This window comes from Pseudophryne corroboree, chromosome 7, assembly GCF_028390025.1.
Source record: "Pseudophryne corroboree isolate aPseCor3 chromosome 7, aPseCor3.hap2, whole genome shotgun sequence".
NCBI lineage: Eukaryota > Metazoa > Chordata > Amphibia > Anura > Myobatrachidae > Pseudophryne > Pseudophryne corroboree.
This window is the reverse complement of record NC_086450.1, coordinates 366,868,048-366,890,437: the sequence shown is the minus strand read 5'-3', so window position 1 is coordinate 366,890,437 and position 22,390 is coordinate 366,868,048. Positions and strand designations below refer to the sequence as shown.

The 22,390-nt window shown below is 44.3% G+C and overlaps 1 protein-coding gene across 2 annotated transcripts in view; it reads right to left on the bottom strand.

Moving 5' to 3' along the window:
* The window catches only part of TRRAP (transformation/transcription domain associated protein), a 212,749-nt gene that overhangs the window by 189,670 nt on the left and 689 nt on the right, over positions 1–22,390 (bottom strand). For both annotated transcript variants that reach the window (XM_063934508.1, XM_063934509.1), the window contains exons 2-16: positions 18,306–18,455; positions 17,649–17,698; positions 15,259–15,369; positions 7,091–7,195; positions 6,915–6,998; positions 6,683–6,739; positions 6,127–6,252; positions 4,756–4,833; positions 4,578–4,666; positions 3,781–3,877; positions 3,531–3,669; positions 1,575–1,653; positions 732–966; positions 237–555; positions 58–155 (exon numbers count right to left, since the gene is read on the bottom strand). In XM_063934508.1, coding sequence (XP_063790578.1) covers positions 58–155; positions 237–555; positions 732–966; positions 1,575–1,653; positions 3,531–3,669; positions 3,781–3,877; positions 4,578–4,666; positions 4,756–4,833; positions 6,127–6,252; positions 6,683–6,739; positions 6,915–6,998; positions 7,091–7,195; positions 15,259–15,369; positions 17,649–17,698; positions 18,306–18,405 — 1,767 coding nt within the window. In that variant the 5' untranslated portion in view covers positions 18,406–18,455. The remainder of the gene's footprint in view (positions 1–57; positions 156–236; positions 556–731; positions 967–1,574; positions 1,654–3,530; positions 3,670–3,780; positions 3,878–4,577; positions 4,667–4,755; positions 4,834–6,126; positions 6,253–6,682; positions 6,740–6,914; positions 6,999–7,090; positions 7,196–15,258; positions 15,370–17,648; positions 17,699–18,305; positions 18,456–22,390) is intronic.

Sequence of the window (22,390 nt, the reverse complement as noted above, 5' to 3'; positions counted from 1 at the left end):
AGTGTGATTTGATAGGTAGAACCATTTTTAGTCAAGTTCTAGATACACAAAACTTACCTGGTATATGTCTAGCGCTTGCATGGCATATTTCACAAGCTTGATATAAATCTGGGTCTCTTTGGGTTGCAGTTGCTTGTTCGGAACAAACTGGGCTTCTGCAAAATAAAAGTATGTTACTAGAAAGCAGAATCAGGCAGTGAACAAATGTTACATTACCGCTTAAGAGAAGACATTACCGCCAGGTGCTTTGCAAGATGTAATGCCCCACGTGATGGTCTTCACTCCGCACACTAATGTCTTAACCAAGCTCCGGCAGTCTGTCACTTGGAAGGTTTGCTTGTCCTCTTTGTCTTTCTCGCCTTGTTTGTCAAACACCATGAGAGGCACCTGGGTCAGAGGGGTGGAGGGGGCGGCTGGCAATGCATTGGCGGGAGTGGTCGGAGGGACGCTGGCTAAAATGGCATCGGCTGTACAGAGCTCAGATTGGGGCTTACACTTTTTGAAAATGGCAGATAACTGATAGCGGGCGATGGTGTGGAATTTTAGAACAAATACCTGAAAGAAAATAAGCCATGAAAATAAAACAAAAAGCAGCACTCAAGAGATCTGCAAATAAGCAATAGGTAAACTCATCTGTAAAAGAGTAAATAAAATAAAGAGAAAACTAACAACGGCTTTTCAGCATTTCAGCTTTATATGCTACAACTGCATTAAGATTAAACATCCTTTACCTCCAACATTCTCATTAGAATGTCACGCCCGTTCCCGTTCTCCTGTTCACTCTTTGAGCGTATACAATCCACCAGGTTGAGCAGAAGCTTGCAGGACATAGTCTGGATGCTGCTAGGTATCGATTCATCATCAATATTTTTAGCAAAGAGCTGAACGGCGAGTGACAAGTCAGTCAGTGGAAGGTGCTGTCGGACGTGATGTACAAGGTCTGCTAGTGTGCTGTATGCCAGAGGTCTGAGAGCAAAGGAATAGCACAGTAAGTGACTCAATCTCTGAAACAACTGATCCATAGAGAAATGTGAAAATCAATGAACCGTGAATTTATCTAATCTACCTGCAACACTGATTAATTAAGTTTTGTTTATTTAATACATAATCAAACATTTCTTATTTTTACTTTGCTGTAGTTGTAAGTTGCTTTGTGTTTATTCATATATAAAAAGGGTCACTATTACAAATCTTGGACAGTAGTCGGTTCTTAATGGGTGCCAACGTCTGCTCTACTTACAGCTGCCAATGCTGCATATTCCGAGCTACAGACAATACTAGTAACTAATAAATCTAGGCGTACAATAGGTTTAGGCACCACCAGGGGTAGGTTAAGGACAGGCACTAAGCGGGGAGGTTAGGGATTGGCTGCGGAAAGGGAGGGTTACAGCGTAGGGGAGAGGAGGGGGGGGGGGCAGTCTGACCTCCTCCCTGTCGGAATTTACAGTATCGGGATGTCGTTGTCTGTATTCTGACCGCTAGAATCCCGCCAGCCTGGATATCATACTGGGCATGTTTTACACATACGATAGGCCTAAAAACATACTGCCCATTGTTAAGCTCAGAATACTCACCGGAGGGTCTCCCGGGCTGTATATCCAGAGCCAATGAGAATCGATTCATCAAACAGCTTGTCCATGCAGGGGATAAATTCTGAAATGACAACACAGAGCCACTTAAAAAACTAGTTAAAAAACATCAAGGTGTCTTACGTAATATCAAAGGCTGATGCAGAGCTGGTAGAAACCTTACCACAAAATGCAGTCGCAATTGGGTGTATAAACAAAGATACAATAAGCAAGACAAGATGGCACTAGCAGTAAGTGTGCTCGGTTTACGACAGGCACACGTCACATAAACTTACATCCATGGTAAAAAGCCATTCATTTTGTTTTCCAAATATGTTAGGTATAAGGCATCAATAATACATCAAACACTTCTCTTATAAATCAGAAAGAAAGATCTATGTCTTGCGCATGAAGGAACAACAACATATACTTAAACAAGTTCACAAAAAAATAAATTTATGTCCAAGCAACCATTAAAAATCGTCAAGTAACATCCTCAGTGCCTTCACAAACAGCCAGCTGCAATCGGTGTCGTTAGTGATATCTACAGTTATCACCCTCATCTGCTGATCTCTGATCGCGCACTCCAGTGTCCCCCAGTGGGAAAAGGAGAAATAATATTTGTTGGTGTCCCAGCCTGCTGATATAATCAGTTGCTCAAACATGCCCTTACTGTCCAAGGCTTACAGTAGAATGCCCCTGAACTCTCCAATTCTGCCTCTACGGGCACTGGCTGTCATAAGTGAAAGAACCATATAAATCTGCATAGGCCAAGAGGTGTGCATTCAAGATTCACTACACTGGCTGGTGTAGTACTCCTCTGCATTAGGCACAAAGGGCCTGAATCAGACACTGCTATAGAAGCAGCTGTTATGTCTTTGCCTACAGATACTGTTCAAAAATATGTCAATATCAGCTACCAAGATTTAAACTGAGACGCCCACCAGTGACGTTGCAGATTCACCGCTTGTGCACACAAAGACGTAAGCATTGGTCGCACCACTGAACTAAGTAACCCAACTAAGACGCCAGTGCCTGTGGAATTGCATACAAGGAGCAGTTTCTTGCACGCCACTAAAAGAGTTGCGACCTGCGTTTCTGTTGAGCCCCCCATTACCTCCCACAAATGTTCCCCAACTTTTAATCACTTTGCAACTAAACCCCCTCTCCGAGCAACTTCAGTAATCCATCGCGGCACATGCATGGTGCTACTCAAACACCTTCACAGTACAAAAAACATTGTCCGTTTGTGTAACCATTGGCACTGTAACCATCTCTAAATCAGGTCCAAAGAGACGTATTAATCAGTGATGTTACTGGACAAAGGGAACTCAGATGCTGTATTCTTATGGAAAGGTATTTGATACAAAATGCAGGCATCACCCATTGCGTGTGACAGGTGCACTTCAACAGTTATCACATCAGTGTATTGTGACACACATAATCTATATACAGAGGTGTCCTCACACATCTAGCCTCAATACGCCATGCAGCGCGAGACGACTGGCGTGCATAAGCCACCAGGTCCCGTCCAACTCTGCTAACTTTGGGCGTCTTTTTGCAGAAAATGCATCTTATTCGCAACACAATGCAACTAGGACACTAGTATATTGTGTGTGACCGAGTCTGTATACGGAGCAGAACTTGTATGGGAAAAAGAGGCAGCTGCTACATTGTAGTATTTCATGTACGGATTCAGAGACTCAGTCACACACAGATATACAAGTGTCATATATGAATCAGCATAGTCTCCTTGTGAGTCTTAGTCACATTCTGTTGCAACGAAGACACATTTTTTGGCAAAAAAGACGTCCAATGCTAAAAGATTATCACGCGACCTGGCGAGACAGGATAGGCTGTTTAGCGTGACTGCACCAAAGATGTATGAAGACATATCTGTAGATAAGTTATCCTAAGGAACATGGCATTTCCTGAAAGAGCAGTAATTAATCAGGTACATACGGCTTCTCAAATCCGTACTGAGAATGTGCTTGGCGGCAATCAGCAGCTCTTTCCGGAGGTGGGCCGTTTCAGGGGGGCAGTTGGTCAACAGTTGCAGCATGCCTTTAACCATTTGCTGGGAATGTTTCGCTACGGTGTCCTGTACAATAAGCAACAACGGAGAATAGAATGTACACATGACCCTGTATAAAGCCACGAAGATTATAAAAGCAAATTCCAAGAGGAAGTGGTTTATAATTATATTACAAACCTGATAGATTCTAATGATGTACGCCAAAAATGACAACGTTTTGATCTGGGCTGCGATGAAGTCAGCGTAGAGTTCTTTATTGTACAGCTTATGTTGCCTAAGATTATTAAAAAAAAAAAAAAAAAATGGAGACATCAGCCAAACTTTGCACCAAAACAACATTTATTCAAGTGATTGTAAAGAAATTATACATGTAAACACTATGCAGCTAAACGAGTAACTTGAGCTGGGCATATACTGAAACGTTGCACAATAATTCAGGCTTCCTATCTAGCCCAGATAATGCTTAACATGTTTTTTTTTGTATTTGTTTTTTTGAACAGAAGAAACTTTAAAAACTCGGAGATGCCATTGCTAGCAATACAGAACCACCCAATTTAATAAGATGTTGCTCTCAAAAATACTTTTAACCTAGCAGAGGTGATGGTCAATTTGCACTTCCCATTACTGCAAAGAACTTAACCATGATTCTGACTACCTGTTAAATGTTAAGGGCCCTACACACTGAGTGATGTTTCCGATTTGGACGATGTTAGTTTTCAACTATTAATGACATTGTCCAAATTGGCTTGCTATGTTTAACGAGGGAAAACCAGTGATGAACGACTGTGGGGACGCGTAATCTTTCACTGTTGGTGCCTCCACACTTAACGATATGAACAATATATCGTTCACTTATGAGCAATATCGTTCATATCGCCCATGTATGTTGCCAAGTGTGTAGGGCCCATTACTGTATGTAGTAAAGTGCAATCTAGGCTATTTATCTGCATTACCCTAAACAAAAGCAGGCATACCTGGCATTGCTGGAGACCTGGGTAACTATGGTATTCATTATCAACGGCACAAACTCTGACACCACATTGTGAATGTTTAATTTGTACAACTGTAGAAAAATAAAAACACAAAGTATAATTAAATTAATTTTGTTTACACTGCTACAAGCATTGGAAGTTTACGGAGAATCTGCCTTACCTGGTACATGAGGACAACTATTATTGGCAGCTCCGCCAGCACCTTAAGGGAGAGGGAACCCTTTGGGATGATTGTATGCTGTAGGAGGAAGATACGAGACAGCCATGAACACAACACCCAAGTGACCAATATATAATATAAAGGCCTTTTACTGCACTCAAAAAACAAAACAAAAAACACATTTCTGCATGCACACGGATGGTAGCTCTGACCAGTAACAAAAACTCAATTTAAAATATTTATTTTTACAATGTTACTTTTATAATTTTTCCTTTGCTGCCTAAAATCGATATTTTGACTTCTGTCCCACCTGCCGGTACCCTCCAACAAACTCACAAGTGGGTAATAAGAACCTGTCTCGTACTCCCTTTCGCATTAGTTTCACCGTCATCTCGCTACTGCTTTACTTTCCTGCATAAAATCTTTTCTTATGTGCTTTTTTATAAACCGGAAACCCATCCAGGGCTGCAGACAGCAGGTCTGGGGCACTGGCACTGTAGGGGGCATGGACTAATTGTGGCTGTGTGCAAGGGCATAGCTACCATATGTGCAGGCAGTGCAGCTGCTATGGGGCCCAGAGCTGAGAGTGCCCACCTTCCCTGTCAAAGTTACGTGTTATATACATTTTCGTGATTGGGTGGTACATAGGGGTCCTTTCAATCTTCTTCCTTGGGGCCTGCAATATATCTAGGTATGCCCCTGGACTTGGTCATTGTAGTGTGGTATAATATGAACTGGAGGGCATTTTTGTAATTTTATAATATATTAACCGGGGCACTGTACGGGGAGCACTATATATCATAATGTGAGTTGGGGGTACTGTGTGGCATAATGTGTACTGGCAGCTCTGAAATATGACATAGGGTGAACTTAAGCACTACTACGATTCATAAAAGAAACTAGGGCACTACTATGGGGCATAACATTAAATAAGGCTGTACTATGGTTCAGAATATTAACTAGAGCACTATTATAGGGCATAAAATTAACAACTGCTGCAGAGAAGTGTCTCTCTAGAAGCATTGGGACGGGGCCCCTTCAAAATGTTGCTATGGGGCCCACAAAGTTCTGGCTACGCCCCTGGCTGTGTGGTTATACCATTGGACGCCGTGCACCCCTCAGCCAGAGGCAGATCCGGGAAGAGGGATCACTGATTGCTCCACCTTGCACATCTTGTAAGCAGTAGAGATTGAGGCTACCACTGACTGGTAACAAGTGTGTGCCCGGGGACAAGGGTGGGGAGAGCAGTGGCGGACCCTGGCCCCCCCGTCAGGATGTCCAATAAGCTCGAGCCTGGTAATAAGTAGCCCTTCTCAGTGTCCCTGTAGCCATCAGGAGGGAGAATTTGGTGCTTGCATCTGCATTACTTACCGTTCTAGTTTCACTGTCATCTCGCTCCGGGTTAACTTTGACTACAATGGTGGAAATCATGCCGACCATTTCAGGAGCAGGAACAGTGTTTTCCGGAATCACTGGAGGGTTCTCAAAGTAGCGGTTCTTGGATTAGAGAAATAAAAAAAGTTTCTTTTACTATAAATTTCCCAAAACACCAAATGATACAGAACACACAATAGTGATAATATAGAATAAAACCTAATATTTCTACATGAACAGATCCAATGAAGCTAATTTATAGACGCTGAAGAGCACTGCTGGCCTATCCAGAACACAGCCTCAGAAACGATGGTTGGACTAACCCACCAGAATTTCCTAAAGTTGTAAAATCCTTGTTGAAGTCTAAAACCAAATAAAATTGCAAAAATTCTGTAATCCCAGCATGCCCTGCCACGCTACCCTAACAGCAAAACTGTGGCAGTGAATGCTGGGACTTGTAGTTTCACACCAGCTGGAGTGCCACAGCTTGGCCAGGTGTTTTAGAGAAAATGTGAAACGGTTTAATAGCAGACATTTATAGCCAAACACTTACCACAACCTTTGGAAGCTCTTTATAAATCTGTCTCACGAAGTCTAAAAAATGATGAATCTAAAACACATTAAAAGAATCACATAAATCAGCTGTTAATTCATCTGAAGTCATACTATGAATAAAGCAGAGAGTAATATGACTAGAGAATGTTCATGAGGAGATGGAAAATGTTGCATATAGAAATGCAGGGACCGTCACATTAAAGCAACACACAGCGGGCAATGTAAGTTACCTCCTGAGTGATAGGCGGCCTGAACTGCTTGTGTAGCTCAATGATGATTCTCAGACAGATCAGCACGTTCTCCTCATTCTCAGTCTTAAAGGAAAAAAATAAGATTTGTGGTTATGTTACAGCACATGGTAACACGTTACAGGAAATGTCTATATACAATATGCTTTGCTCAATACCTCCAGGAATCGGAACATGACGGACAGAATGTTTTTGGTGTGGGTCCGCAGATGTTCATTGGTAGGGATCCGGTGGATTATTTCTAAGACTAGTTTCCTTAATTGCTGCAAGTATTAAAAAGGACAAAAAGTGCATTGTAAATACGAGAATACACTGACAGTTTTTTCCATTTTCTACACAACCAGAAGTTTTCTGTCATTTTATAATCCAACATGGAGCTATTTTACCATTATCTGGGTGATCCACCTGATATCCGTAGACAGTCCTTATAACGCTACTATGTATGTGCAAGACCAACCCGAAAATATTGATCGGATCAACATGCTAAATCAATCAGCATATCCGTCCGATGCACAGTATTTTTTAAAGTGCAATTTGGCCACATCGGGCAGTGAATGCACTGCTGTGGCCGACTAATGGTCATTTCCCCCGTTCCTTCACAGCGGGGGAAGGTGGAAATGTCTTCTCCACAGGGGAGAAATACAAATATTGAATGGCCATACATTGTGGGGTATCTCATAGAGGGGCACATGTATTAAGCCTGGAGAAGTGATAAAGCATTGATAATTGGAAGGTGATGATGCACCAGCCAATCAGCTCCTGTCAATTTACATATTGGAGCTGATTGGCTGGTGCGTTATCACCTTGCACTTATCAGTGCTTTATCAGTTTTCCAGGATTAATACATCTGCCCCAGAGTATGTCCAGGATATCTGATGGGTGTCAAGTTGTCAGATAAAATGTCTGTCTGAGGCATTTTATCTGACTGTGCATGCTCAGCATTATATAAAACAGTGATCATAGAACACAACCCTGGATTCCAGAAGCTGCAGTAATGCATCCAATAGCAAATATCTAAAATCAAAATGTACAAACAAGTTTGCAAGAAGAAAAAAAAAGAAAGAAAAAAAAAAGAGAATAATAAGCCACAAAGTTGCAGAAAATCAGCTTTCATCAGTTTTACAGCAATTTTCTATTAATAGTTTTGGTTTTAAATCAACTGTGCGGTGTAATAAGGTATTTTAGTTTGATTGAAAGCTCAATAGGGGGTATGTTGTGCTGACAAAAGTCTTTATCAACCAAGAAGACAGATATTAAAAAGCCATGATAAGTTTTAATCTTAAAAATAATGATCACAATAATCATAATATACTCAAATATTCACATGAAAAGAAAAAAAGAATAAACCTGGCAATATGAGAGTGTACTGCTATAGTAATGTTATAATAAATCACCAATCACATATTCCTTAAGGCCCGTACACACTTGTCGATATATCGGCAATTCTCTTGAACGGCCGATATATCGCGGGACCGTCGGCCAGTGTGTATGGCCGATACGTTTGTGAACTCCGTCGTTCCCAGACGTATCACGTCGGCCGTGCAGCACAGCCGATGGACAATATATCTACCGATATATTGGCGCGTCGCTGTGTGTGTAAGGGGCGGTCGGCCGACTGACCGTACACATGCTGCGGCGGCCGGCGGTGATTGACAGCTGAACTGGGCAGGCGTGTGTACACGCCCGCCCATTTCATGACGTCAGTCCCCGACAGATCGGGCAGTGTGTATGCACAGCACACTGCCCGATCCGTCCATAGTTATATCTGCAGATATATCTATTAGTGTGTACCCACCTTTAGATGCATATAACAGTAACAATATAAAAGTGTTACAATGTAGCAATATTGAACTTGTTGTTCCAGTAGCTACAGCAATCGCAAAGGAAATTGATCAACATTAAGAGCAGCCATATCCATTTTAAGGGGGGTACACACTAGGTGATTTCCGGCTAAAAAATAACCAATATTTATGTCGTTCAGCGTTCACCAATATTGAGCTGACACGCAGCTCAACCCGTCAATGTTGGGCTGTGCCGCATGTTTGGGAATGCCGGCGGTGACGTCACTGAACGTTATCGTTGAACACACTATACTGTTTAACCATATAGTCGTTCACCGCAGGCATTTAAACATCGGGTGGTGTGTACCCGCCTTTAGGAAAGCCTGCACATGTCACCAAAAGTTCCTAAATAGATTTTAGAAGGATTGCCATAAGGAAACTTCGCAAATTGAATAAAATACCCTGGTATTACCCCCAGAGTGTGAGGGTAGTGATTGAAAGATCAAGAGTAATAAAAAATAAATAAATATTCTTGACCTGCAGGTTTCTGCTCACACTGACATAAGCAACAATTAATACAACATACATATAAACACCTCAAAAATTAAGGCTTAGTAAATAGGATTTTAATACCTACCGGTAAATCCTTTTCTCTTAATCCGTAGAGGATGCTGGGGACACTTCAAGAACCATGGGGCATAGACGGGATCCGCAGGAGACATGGGCACTTTAAGACTTTGAAAGGGGGTGTGAACTGGCTCCTCCCTCTATGCCCCTCCTCCAGGCTCCAGTTATAGGAACTGTGCCCAGGGAGACGGACATTTCGAGGAAAAGGATTTATTGATAACTAAGGTGGGACACATACCAGCTCACACAGCAAACACGCCGTACAACATGGCATTTAACAAAACTCCAGTCAACGGCATGAACAACGTCAGCAACAGGCTGAGTATTACATAACACAACCCGTGTGTAAACATAACTAATAACTGCAGAGTCCGCACTGGGACGGGCGCCCAGCATCCTCTACGGACTAAGAGAAAAGGATTTACCGGAAGGTATTAAAATCCTATTTTCTCATACGTCCTAGAGGATGCTGGGGACACTTCAAGAACCATGGGGTTTATACCAAAGATCTAGAACGGGCGGGAGAGTGCGGATGACTCTGCAGCACCGATTGACCAAACATGAGGTCCTCATCAGCCAGGGTATCAAACTTGTAAAATTTTGCAAAAGTGTTTGAACCCGACCAAGTAGCTGCTCGGCAGAGTTGTAATGCCGAGACCCCCCCGGGCAGCCGCCCAGGATGAGCCCACCTTTCTGGTAGAGTGGGCCTTCACTGATTTCGGTAACGGCAATCCAGCCATAGAATGGGCCTGCTGAATCGTATAATCGCAATAGTCTGCTTGGAAGCAGGATTTCCAATCTTGTTGGAAGCATACATGACAAACAGAGCTTCTGTTTTCCTAAGTGGAGCCGTTCTGGTGACATAAATCTTTAAAGCCCTGACAACATTGAGAAATTTTGACTCGGCAAAGGCATCAGTAGCCACCGGCACCACAATAGGCTGGTTCATGTGGAACGATGAAACCACCTTCGGCAGAAATTGTTGACGAGTCCTCAACTCTGCTTTATCTTCATGGAAGATTAAATAAGGACTCTTGTGAGACAACGCCGAACAACTCAGACACCCGCCTTGCGGATGCTAAGGCCAATAACATGACCACTTTCCAAGTGAGAAATTTCAACTCCACCTTCTGTAAAAGGTTCAAACCAATGTGATTGAAGGAACTGCAACACCACATTAAGATCCCATGGTGCCACTGGGGGCACAAATGGGGGTTGGATGTGCAAAACGCCTTTCACGAAAGTCTGAACTTCTGGAAGGGAGGCCAATTGTTTTTGAAAGAAAACCGATAAGGCCGAAATTTGTACTTTAATCGAGCCTAACTTTAGGCCCGCATCCACACCTGCTTGCAGAAAATGGAGAAAACGCCCTAGCCGAAATTCTTCTGTAGGAGCCTTCTTGGATTCACACCAAGACACATATTTTCTCCAAATACGGTGATAATGTTTTGACGTTACTCCTTTCCTAGCTTGAAGAAGTGTGGGAATGACTTCACTGGGAATACCCTTTTGGGCTAGGATCCGGCGTTCAACCGCCAAACGTAGCCGCGGTAAGTCGTGATATACGCACGGCCCCTGCTGTAACAGATCCTCTCGTAGAAGAAGAGGCCAGGGATCTCCTATGAGTAATTCCTGAAGATCTGGACACCAAGCCCTCCTTGGCCAGTCCGGAACAATGAGGATCGCCTGAACCTTTGTTCTTCTTATGATCTTTAGCACCTTTGGAATGAGTGGAAGTGGAGGGAACACATACACCGACTGAAACACCCATGGTGTCACTAGCGCGTCCACTGCTATTGCTTGAGGGTCCCTCGACCTGGTAGGTACAATATCTCTGAAGTTTCTTGTTGAGGCGAGACGCCATCATGTCTATTTGAGGAATTCCCCAAAGACTTGTCACTTCTGCAAATACCTCTTGATGAAGACTCCACTCTCCCGGATGGAGATCGTGTCTGCTGAGGAAGTCTGCTTCCCAGTTGTCTACTCCTGGAATGAGGATTGCTGACAGAGCACTTGTATGTCTTTCCGCCCAGCTGAGAACTTTTGTGGCCTCTGCCATTGCCGCTCTGCTCTTTGTTCCGCCCTGGCGGTTTATGTGCGCTACTGCTGTTATATTGTCCGACTGGATTAGGACGGGCAGGTTGTGAAGGAGACGTTCCGCGTGAAGAAGGCCGTTGTAAATGGCCCTTAACTCTAGAACGTTTATGTGTAGACACATTTCCTGGCTTGACCATCTTCCCTGGAAGGTTTCCCCCTGTGTGACTGCTCCCCAGCCTCGGAGACTCGCATCTGTGGTCACTAGGATCCAGTCCTGGATCCCGAACCTGCGTCCCTCTAGGACAGAGGTTCTCAAACTCGGTCCTCAGGGGCCCACACAGTGCATGTTTTGCAGGTCTCCTCACAGAATCGCAAGTGAAATAATTAGCTCCACCTGTGGACCTTCTAAAATGTGTCAGTGAGTAATTAATACACCTGTGCACCTGCTGGGTTACCTGCAAAACATGCACTGTGTGGGCTCCCGAGGACCGAGTTTGAGAACCTCTGCTCTAGGAGGTGAGAGCTGTGCAGCCACCACAGGAGTGAGATTCTGGTCTTGGCGGACAGGATTATTTTCCGGTGCATGTGCAGATGGGATCCGGACCACTTGTCCAACAGGTCCCACTGAAACACTCTGGCATGGAATCTGCCAAATTGAATGGCCTCGTAGGACGCCACCATCTTCCCCAGTAATCGAGTACATTGATGGATTGACACTCTCGCTGGTTTCAGAATTTGTTTGACCAACCTCTGAATTTCCAGAGCCTTCTCTTCTGGAAGAAAAACTCTGTAATTCTGTGTCCAGAATCATTCCCAAAAACGACAGCCGTTTCGTCGGATTCAACTGTGACTTCGGCAAGTTTAGGATCCAATCATGTTGTTGTAGAACTGTCAGGGAGAGCGTAATGTCCAGCTTGTCTTTGGATCTCGCCTTTATCAGGAGATCGTCCAAGTATTGGATAATTGTGACTCCTTGCTTGCGAAGGAGAACCATCATTTCTGCCATTATCTTGGTGAAAATCCTTGGAGCCGTGGACAGACCAAACGGCTTGGATTTGGCAGAAGCCGGGGAGGACTTCTGCTCCTGGGAACCTGCCACGGCCGGTCTTTTACCTTTGCCTCTTCCTCTATTAGCAAGGAAGGAATAACCTCGGCCTTTTTTGTATTTATTTGGCCGAAAGGACTGCATCTGCAAGTGGTGAGCTTTCTTTTGTTGTGGAGCATCAGAAGGCAAAAATGACGACTTACCCGCGGTAGCCGTAGATACCAAATCAGCGAGACCTTCACCAAACAATACACCACCTTTATACGGTAAAGACTCCATAGCTTTCTTAGAGTCGGCATCAGCATTCCATTGATGAATCCACAATGCTCTCCTAGCTGAGACTGCCATGGCATTGGCCCTTGATCCCAAGAGGCCAATATCTCTCGCCGCTTCCTTTAGGTAGGCTGCAGTGTCCCTGATATAACCCAGCATCCCTATCTAGGGTATCTATATCAGATGACAAGTTATCTGTCCATTTTTCGATAGCTCTGCTTACCCACGCAGATGCAATAGCTGGTCTGAGTAGTGCACCTGTGGTGACGTAAATGGATTTTAGCATATTCTGTCTACGATTCGCAGGATCCTTAAGGGCTGCTGTGTCAGGAGACGGTAAAGCCACCTTTTTAGACAACCGTGATAGCGCCTTGTCCACAATGGGAGGTGACTCCCCCTTTTCTCTATCCCCAGAGGGGAACGGATACGCCATTTGAATCCTTTTGGGAATCAGAAACTTTTTGTCAGGATTTTCCCACATTTTTTCAGTTCATGAGAGGGAGTAAACGTTACCTCAGGTTTCTTTCCCTTATACATACAGACCCTAGTATCAGGAACAGCAGGGTCCTCGGTGATATGCGACACTTCTTTTATTGCCACAATCATGTACTGAAAGCTCTTTGCCAATTTTGGGTCTAATCTATTATCACTATAGTCGACACTGGTGTCAGTGTCGGTACCTGTGTCTGCTAACTGAGCAAACGAACGTTTATGTGACTCCGAGGGGGTCTGGACCTGTGATAACACATCCTCCACAGATCTTTTCCATACCTGGTTCTGAGACTCAGATTTATCTAATCTCTTATTACTAAGAGCCACATTAGCATTCAAAGCATTCAACACATTTACCCAGTCAGGAGTCGGCGGTGCCGACAGGGTCACTCCCACAGCCGTTTCTGCCCCTAACAGTCTCCTCCTGGGAGGAGCACTCCACCTCAGACATGCCGACACACCTGTACCGACACCCACAGACACACTGGGCCAATAGGGGACAGACCCACAGTAAAGCCTGTCAGAGAAACACAGAGGGAGTTTGCCAGCTCACAACCCTGCGCTTATCCCGGCTCTGAAACCTTAATACAATGCCTCAGACCCTGCAGCGCTTTTATAATCACTTACGTTAGCACCAAATTTTCTGTGCCCCCCCCCCGTTTTGCACCCTGTTATTTGTTATAGCAGTGGTGAGGAAGGACCAGCGTCTCTGCAGCTCTGGAGAGAAAATGGCGCTGATTAGAGCTGAGAGGGCTAAGCCCCGCCCCCTTCATGGCGCGCTTCAGCCCGCTATTTTTTAAACTAATTATACTGGCGGGGGTAAGAATTTAGTGCCTAGGCACTCGAATTGCACATTTGCCAGTCTCAAAAGAGGTTGTTAATGCTGCCCAGGGCGCGCAGCGCGATCACTGTGCGGTATCTCAGAAGCCGTCACTGAAGTCTTCTATCCTCTTCAACTCACCTGTCTTCTGACTTCTGGCTCTGCAAGGGGGGTGACGGCGGGCTCTGGGAATTAACCCCTAGGCGTACGTAGTGTTCCAAACCCTCAGGAGCTAGTGGTGTCCTGTAGCCAAAGAAGTAGAGCCTTTAAACTCACTAGAAGTAGGTCTGACTTCTCTCCCCTAAGTCCCACGATGCAGGGAGACTGTTGCCAGCAGTGCTCCCTGAACATAAAAAACCTAACAAAGTATTTTCCGAGAAACTCAGTAGAGCTCCTCAGTGTGCATCCAGTCTGCCTGGGCACTGATTCTTAACTGGAGTCTGGAGGAGGGGCATAGAGGGAGGAGCCAGTTCACACCCCCTTTCAAAGTCTTAAAGTGCCCATGTCTCCTGCGGATCCAGTCTATACCCCATGGTTCTTGAAGTGTCCCCAGCATCCTCTAGGACGTATGAGAAATATAATCTAAACAAACCCAATTATAAAGCAAAAGGTCTTCAACGCTGTCATAAAGGATTAACAGAGAAACAAAGACCGGGAGCTTTCAAACAGTAAGTGTCATCTAATAATTCTGCAGCATTGCAAGGTTCCTTTAATGCTGTGTCACATACCAACACCGCATGACGGGCCTTATTCAGGTGCGGTTGCACCAGTGCTCATCGTTGCAAAGTACCGATTTTCGGTTCTTTGCACAGGAACCGTTCTGCGTGTGTGTGAACGGTTCCTGCGGCATAGGAAGCAGGATGCTGCAGATTGTTAGTGATTGACACTTTGCTGCCATCTGGGGGGCAGGGAGGGGGCGGCGACAGCTTCCATTATGTCATGTCGCCGCCTTTTAGGGGGTGGGAAGAAGCGAGGGATTTCCGTCATAGGATGGAGATTTCCTGGCCTCTGCGATGGGCGGCTTGCGTTGCACAATGGGTGCGGCAAGCCGCCCGATGGTGGGAGAGAGATCCAATACTGCATCCTAGGAAGCAGCTCGGATCACTACTGCAGCAGGAGGCGACTGCATGTAATAGACACCTCCTGCTGCATTCACATACAGTGCTACCACTGTGATAGCAAATCCAACCACACCTGAATGACCCACGACAAGTCAGCATGGGTACAGCCCAGACTACAATAATGTGATACCTGAGCAGGTTTCTCCTGAAGGAACTGAACTTCTCCATCTTGCAGGAAAGTGAGAAACCGCGGGATGATGTGCTCCAGGAAGGTGGAGTATTGGGCTGAGGTGGTGACATTCTAGAAAGAAAAACACTTATTAAAAGCCCCTTTTACTTAGCATAACATCTATTCAAAAAGTATTCACACATTTTGATTCCAGCAACCCCAATAAAACCTTACGATGCTTCTTCAGTTTGGTGATAATAAGCATTACAATGTATCTAAAATCATACACTGCAAGAACCTTAAATGCAAATATAATCAGATTTATATAGTCTCAGCAATTGGCAGATTGGTACAGACATAGCATCTTCAGTCACATCATTGTGCCTAGGGTGATTGGCAGGGGTACAGATGTGTCCTCTTAAATCCTTGCTGCATTCACACTAAACAGCCCCTGAAGTCGCGACATACTGTTGCTGAAAATTGGTAGTGCCAAACGTCTTTTTTTGCCTTTTTTGTCTGTGAAAATGTGTCTTAGACACAAAGTAATGCAATAGGGTGCACAAGCAGATCCAGCTGACTAAAAGGATATGTGGCATGCCTATAGTGTGTAATTGCGGATCTATCTGTATCCGAAATACCACATTACAGTGTTTTCCAGGAAAACACTGTAGCATAGCATTTTGTATGCAAATAGTCACGTGTCACACACAGAATATAGACATGTTGCATATCATTTTAATCAGCAAAAGCTGCTTGTGTGTATTATTACATTACTTTGCATCTAAAATGCATTTTTGCAGGAAACGCAAAAAAAACCCCACTTGGCGCTTCAGAGTTACACGGCACATACGCGTAACTTGTAGCGCACAGAGCAAAGATACAAGAGGACAGATCTGTAGTTGGAAACAGCAAGACACACCCTGCAGAAGAGACCTTACCACCACGATCAGTTAATGTCAACAGATTAGCTTACATGCTACACTGGTATACAATACAATGCTGCCGAGGTACCCAGCCAATAACATTTGTGTTGAGAATATGGTTTCCAACCCTTTTCATTATGATATAGTTCTAGATTTTCCTAGACAGTACCTGGGCAAAAACCTGGGTTGTGTGTTTATGTAATGGGTCGACACTGGTTACCTAACCCAGCTACACAGCCGGTTATGACCTAGGATTTCCATGGGATGGCTGCGGTATGAATGGGGTGACCCAGATTATGCTCATAGTCAATCATAGATGCCAGCTGTAGTTACAATGACATAGCACTACAGCAAGCCTGTTCCACAGAGCAGACATCAAAGTGCGGTGCAAGAAGGTACAAATATGGGTTTAACCTGTGTTCATTAATCTGGCTGCTCCGTGTCAGTCTCTGGGTTTTAGTAATGCAATGCTGAGTGAACATTTCTCTAGATGAGGAAAAACTTATATGGCAACTATATAGAAAAAATGAAAGTAAAAAAAAAGTTCTGTATATAGTAGAATATCTTCCCAAGCTTCTTTGTCATAACCCCTACAGTAGGTGCAACATCTGCAAAACAAAGCAATTACAGCACTTGCACGTTACAGCAATCAGATCTTATCAGTTTTGCTCTCAGCGCCCAATGTGACTTATTACCACACGCAGCACAAGCACACACACATACACACGAGTCTGTCTCTCACAATACACACGTCACATTATTGTGGGCTCAAGGCTGATGGTCTCATCATTTTGCTGTTAAACCTCTCAACTGGCAACACAAAAGGGTAAATCACGGTTAATTTAATGAACAAGATGCACATATACATGGCAAAACCTCAGGTGATATCCAATTAATCTGATATCGCTGCAATTTTGGTTTCACACTGAAGCATAATGACTTATAAGAATCCTGTTATCCTCTGATTGAATCAGGCATGTCCATTATATGCCACTGAAGAAGTACTGCTATTAGTCAGTCTTTGTAGTCACCTATCGGCCGTATCAGCAGAAATGGCCCAGGGGGGTAATTCAGATCTGATCGCAGCAGCAAATTTGTTAGCAGTTTGGCAAAACCATGTGCACTGCAGGTGGGGCAGATATAACACGTGCAGAGAAAGTTAGATCTGGGCGGGTTATTTTGTTTCTGTGCAGGGTAAATACTGCCTGATTTATTTTTACAATGCAATTTAGATTTCAGATTGACCACACCCCACCTAAATCTCTCTCTGCACATGGATCTGCCCAACCTGCAGTGTAACATGGTTTTGCCCAACTGCTAACAAATTTGCAGCTGCGATCAGATCTGAAGTAGGCCCCATGTGCAGTCAGCAAAAACAATAGCTGCTGGGAACCAAAACATCATCCCTCAAAAGCAAACAGGTTAAACAAATGACTGAAAAATGCTGCAATTAAAAGCACGCTAGCCCAGAGGTCCCCAAACACATACCTCAAAGTTTTCGCTAACCTCCTGCATCATTTTCAACTTGGTTTCATCCGCTGTAATATTTAAACAAATGATAAGTTATTTTGAATACAGAAGATAAGTATCAGTGGATTGGCAAACAGTAACCACAATCATATATTACCCATTTTAGGCTTGCATACACAGGCGTTAAGTTTAGCCGTTTAACGTATTCATGTAAACTTATTAAATGTACTTTAATGTTCCCAGTTCACAAAAATACACGTATGGGTACTGGACCTACACACTTTCTGATACTTTGGGAAAGATTTACTAAAGCTTCTACAAATGAAAGTGGTGGTGTTTCCCACAGCAACCAATCAGGTGCTGTCTATCATTTTGTAAGATGCTACAGAGAAATGATAGCTAGAATCAAGGTTGCTACAGCAACACCAACACTTTTCATTTAGAAAAACTTTAGTAAATATACCCCCTTGCATTAATTCAGATGTTGCCTGCGTTAGCGCTCAGTGAAAGAAATAGGAATACTTATCAAGCACACAGAACACGATGCTGCAGGGAACCTATGACACATGGTAACACCAGCACAAACTGCAAAGGTTGTCTATGATTCTATCTGTTTTTCACTACCCTGGGCCCTGATTGCATTAGCCTGTACACAGCTTTTATTTGGATACATACGTGTGTTGACATCTGTTAATGCAGCCACAAACTGGAGGTATTTTTTCATTAGGGTGGTCTGGTCGACCACGGTGGGCCCTGATGGTGGTACGAATGCCATTTTCTTTTGTTCCGTTTACGAATTCAATGAGAACAGATCAGTCATCCCACCTGTTATAGCAAGACATAACCATACAATGAGAAATCACAAGTACGTGTTCAAGTGGGATGTAGTTGGTATCCCGAAAATCAGGATGTCGGTGGTCAGAAGACCAGCATCGGAATCCCGACAGTCATGGAGGAGGAGGTTTAGTCTGCGGGAGGGGAGGTTATGGTTTGACTGTAGGAGGGAAGGGTTAGGGCAGGCTGCAGGAGGGAAAGGTTAGGGTCAGGCACTAGGCAAAGGGCTAGGGTTAGGCTGCAGGTAGGAAAGGTTAGGGTTAGGCTGCGGGTAGGGAGGGTTAGGGTGCAGGTAGGAAAGGTTAGGGTGCGGGTAGGAAAGGTTAGGGTGCGGGTAGGAAAGGTTAAAGTTAGGCTGCGGGTAGGAAAGGTTAGGGTTAGGCTGCGGGTAGGAAAGGTTAGGGTTAGGCTGCGGGTAGGAAAGGTTAGGGTTAGGCTGCGGGTAGGAAAGGTTAGGGTTAGGCTGCGGGTAGGGAGGGTTAGGGTGCGGGTAGGAAAGGTTAGGGTTAGGCTGCGGGTAGGGAGGATTAGGGTTAGGCTGCAGGTTGGAAAGGTTAGGGTGAGGCTGCAGGTAGGAAAGGTTAGGGTTAGGCTGCGGGTAGGGAGGGTTAGGCTACTTACTAAAACGTGTCGGTATTCTGACCCATTCAAGTTATTCCTTTGCATAAATAACTGTCTCTACATCATTGGCAAAAAGTGTGATATGAAACAAAGCTTCTAAAGACTGGAGAAGTTCACAAGTGGGGACGTTGACCTTCAGCTTCCACATATCATATATCAAGTAAAGGCTATAAAGTGATAGGTTGCTATGGGCAACTTCTCCACTCTATAGAATGCATATGGGTAACAAGTCTGTGTTGGATCTCTATGAAATCTATGAACAATGGGGTTGGTTCTGAGTTGATCGCAGCAGGAACTTTGTTAGCAGTTGGGCAAAACCATGTGCACTGCAGGGGAGGCAGATATAACATGTGCAGAGAGAGTTAGATTTGGGTGGGTTATTTTGTTTATGTGCAGGGTAAATACTGGCTGCTTTATCTTTACAATGCAATTTAGATTGCAGATTGAACACACCCCACCCAAATCTAACTCTCTCTGCACATGAAATATCTGCCTCCCCTGCAGTGGACATGGTTTTGCCCAACTGCTAACCAAATTCCTGCTGCGATCACCTCAGAATTACCCCCAATATTCACTGCATTTTTAGGATCAACCAGTATGTTTCACCAGGGAACCAACCAATATGTGTAAACATGGCCATGCATGCATCTCTGAAATTGCTTTACACATAGCATACTGCTAACCTGACCTAGCAGATATACACTTGCAGTGGATGTGCAATAAGTTATGTTTACACGAACAGTCAGTCTGTAAGGTTTCCCATCTACAATCGACTGTATTCCATCAATTATTGCTCACTGACATTTACATTTCTACATAAAGCAATTGAGTGATTGGATTAATATATCTGAAAAGTGTAAGAGAGTCTGAGACAATCCTATGTCATATTTTAACAATCAACGTAGATTATGCGTTAATTCTATTACCCTGCACTATATCACTAGAAATTATTATTTTAACAGTTACTTTATAGAGCGCACACACCATTCCACAGCCCTTTACAGAGAATATTTCAGTCTCACATCAGTAACTGGCCCAGTGGAGCTTACAATCTATGGGGCGGGAGGGGGGCGGCAACACTCCGTTTTCTGGGTGGAAACGGAGCGCTGCGGGGGCGTGCCAGCCCAAATGGTGGGCTGGTACGCGCGTGACGGGGGTGCGGTTGCGTGACATCACACACAGCCGCTGCGACAACAAAAATGGCTCCGGGACTCCTGCGGCCGCAGCTAAGCTGTGCCGGCAGGAGTCATCCTTAATTTCTGCTAACAAGCAGAAATTGCGTGCTGTTCGCAATTTCTGCTTGAAGCAGGGGGAAGGCGCCGGTCAGCATGCGTGCTAATGGTTAGCAAATTCTGCTGATTAGCAGAATTTGCTAACCTGACTGAATTGGCCACTATATCAATATAATGCTGAGTCAATATCAGTCAATGTGAAAGCAATTCGTGTAACTCAACTTCAATAACCAAGCCCTAGGTACTAGTGTATCCCAAAGCATATTATTTGTAACTTTGCTCTTAATGCTTCGGGAAGAAAAGATACTCTATTGATATGTATCACTTGTTTCCACGAATAAACATGCGTCTCACAGCCGCCTATGCTGTGGGGGTGAAATGGTTAATAAAAATGCATTTACTCCAGTGGGTACTTTAAAACAACCGATTTCCTTCTGGAAAAGGGGTGTAGAGGAGCTGTCAGGATCCCGGCGTTCAGGATACAGACGCCAAAATCCCAACAGCAAGAATCCCGGCGCACCAGTACTATTCCCACTCGTAGGCGGCGAGCACATCAAGCCTGCAAGTGGACTCTTAGTGCTTGCCCCGCTGCCAACACTGTGGCGGGCAAGATGCCGCTGTCTGGATATTGACAGCCGGCATCCCGCCCGCTGGGATAACGTATGTAACCAGAGTGTAGAGACGTACAAGAGTTTGAAGTGTGTAGAAAGTGCCCATGCTCTTTAGATGAACCTATATAACCCATCCAAATGTAATATGCATCTTTATAATGCTTCAAAGTACATTAAAATCAATTTTTAATTGTGAATTATTTTCAAGAAGTGACTAATATAACGAAAGTGTTCCCACCAATATTTTGGGAGGTAAGCCAAGCGGACTGGGGGTATATTTACTAAAGTGTGGGTTTATAGAAATGGAGCTGGATGTTGCCCATAGCAATCAGATTCCAGCGACTATCTTCTAGAAGGTGCTAGATAAATGGAGTAGAATCGGATTGGTTGCTACAGGCAAAATCTCCACTTCTATAAACATGCACTTTAATAAATATACCCCTAACAGTCAGGGCAGCACACAATACATAGGATCCTATACAACTGCAACACAAAGAAGGCAAAACTGTACTCTGACATGTGATAAGAGCTCCAATAGTAGTGTTTATTAAGAAACACATAATTATGGCTTATTTACATTATAAATGTTATTCTCAAAGTGCTGTGTAATATGTCATAATTCACATCCAACTCTATACACTAGTATCCATTTTGTGGCATTCCAATTAACTTAATGGACTTTGGTATGAAACCAACGTAAACAGGGTGAGAACAAACTTGCACATCTAGTGCCCTGAACAGGAACAAAATCCATGGCCATAGCGCTGGGAGGCAACAGTACCGACTACTGCCTCCCAGCCCCTAATAAAGGAGTCAATGCCTCAAATCTTCCTGAATATACTCCCTTTGAGGCTTTCATCATGTTCCTATGTGCCATTTGGGAACATCAATATCACTGCCACCAAATCCATTGTGCTAAACAACCTTGCAGATATGACATTTATGAACGCACCAGACATAGTGGATGACAGGTCCATAATACTTGTAACACATACATGGATAGTCATGAGTAAGCAAATACAATACAGACACGAACAAGCAGCAGAAGACATGATTATACAGTAAGGGTCATAAGAGATAGACATAATAAAGGACCGTGAGTATGACATCTTACAAATTACTGATAATTCACAATGCTCACTGGACATTTATGGCACAGACCCTGCCACGGCCCACAGCATGTTTATGCCACAGATCCTGCCACATCCCACAGTGTGCCCTTGGCACAGATCCCACCATTGCCCATTGAAGGCCTAGGGCACAGACCCCGACAGAGCGCGATTAGGGCACACACCCCGACAGAGCGCGATTAGGGCACACACCCCGACAGAGCGCGATTAGGGCACACACCCCGACAGAGCGCGATTAGGGCACACACCCCGACAGAGCGCGATTAGGGCACACACCCCGACAGAGCGCGATTAGGGCACACACCCCGACAGAGCGCGATTAGGGCACACAC